General features: G+C 37.1%; 1 protein-coding gene across 1 annotated transcript in view; it reads right to left on the reverse strand.

The window, feature by feature from the left end:
- The window catches only part of SMARCA1 (SNF2 related chromatin remodeling ATPase 1), a 79,416-nt gene that overhangs the window by 64,948 nt on the left and 13,016 nt on the right, over positions 1-1,452 (reverse strand). Inside the window, exon 7 of the mRNA XM_077766154.1 lies at positions 1,358-1,450. Coding sequence (XP_077622280.1) covers positions 1,358-1,450 — 93 coding nt within the window. The remainder of the gene's footprint in view (positions 1-1,357; positions 1,451-1,452) is intronic.

The following is a 1,452-nucleotide window of genomic DNA, read 5'->3' on the forward strand; positions in this document are numbered from 1 at the left end:
ATTCTATAAATTCTTATACAGTGATACAGCAGTAATTCATTTTAAAAGCACTTTCAAAAATACGTTAACTATGATGGTCAATATTATTTACTTCTGAAAACAGCTAAAATACTGGAGGAGTTAAGAAAAATTTGAATGTCATGATACAGGAACTCCACCAATGTTTCCTTAAAAGACTTTTTTTTTAATGTTTTATTTCTGAGAGACAGTGTGAGCAAGGGAGGGTCAGAGAGAGAGGGAGATACAGAATCTGAAGCAGGTTCTAGGCTCCGAGCTAGCTGTCAGCACAGAGCCTGACATGGGGCTCGAACTCATGAACCATAAGATCATGACCTGAGTTGAAGTCAGACGCTTAACTGACTGAGCCACCCAGGCGCCCCCCATTAAAAGACTTTTATGAGGCTTCCCCATACCATAGTAGTTATGATATCCAGTTAAGAGAGTAGGAGTGAGAATATAAAATTGAAGGCACATAATAATAATAAAATTTTTAAAAAAATAAAATAAACAAAAGCAAGATAAGGTATACAAACCAATGGATAGCTGAACTTGGTACTTTTTACTATCAATTAATAGCAGTAATGAGGAAAGCTCCAAAAGTCCTTAAATTGTTCAATTCAGTTTGCTGCACTAGCATAACCTTGTGTTAATGATAAAAACAATGTAAATCATACATTTACAAAATATGTTGTTTTTTGAATCCCACATTATCAGCTCTTCAGTATTCCCCAAACGTTAATGCCTACAATAATCAAAGATCATTTTAAAGACTTCACCTGCCAACCTAGTATTTAGCAAGCCCTTCCAATTTAATTAAAAGAAAATTCTGAGCTTGCTGTTACGAACTCAGCCTATCTCATATCTTAAGTCGTGGTAACAATGATAAATAGGCAAAGTTTAAAAGGCAGAATAATCTCAAAGAAAACAAAATCATTTCTCTACGTATCACCATTTGAAAAATTTGTGCTTGGGGCCCCTAGGTGGCTCAGTAGGTTGAGCGTCCGACTTCAGCTCAGGTCATGATCTCACGGGTTCGTGGGTTCAGAGTCCTACGTCGGGCTCTGTGCTGGCAGCCACCTCAGAGCCTGGAGCCTGTTTCAGATTCCGTATCTCCCTCTCTCTCTGACCCTCCCCTGCTCACGCTGTCTCTGTCTCTGTCTCTCTCTCAGAAATAAATAAAAAACATTAAAAATTTTTGAAAAATTTGTGCTTAAGAGCTTCTTTTTCTGAGAAGACCAAAACACACAGATAAAGAGTTACAAATGAAAAAAGAACTATAAATTTTGATCTACATTCAATGCTTGGAAAAGAGATCTGTGAACATAAGACTGTACTTAAAAACAGGACTTAAACTTACATCTGCAGAATTAAATACATCAGGCAATAAAAAGTTGAGTAATGCCCAGAGTTCATGCAGGTTATTCTGCAAAGGCGTTCCAGTTAGGAGCAACT

Source organism: Crocuta crocuta, unplaced genomic scaffold, assembly GCF_008692635.1.
Source record: "Crocuta crocuta isolate KB4526 unplaced genomic scaffold, BGI_CrCroc_1.0 scaffold1133, whole genome shotgun sequence".
Classification (NCBI taxonomy): domain Eukaryota; kingdom Metazoa; phylum Chordata; class Mammalia; order Carnivora; family Hyaenidae; genus Crocuta; species Crocuta crocuta.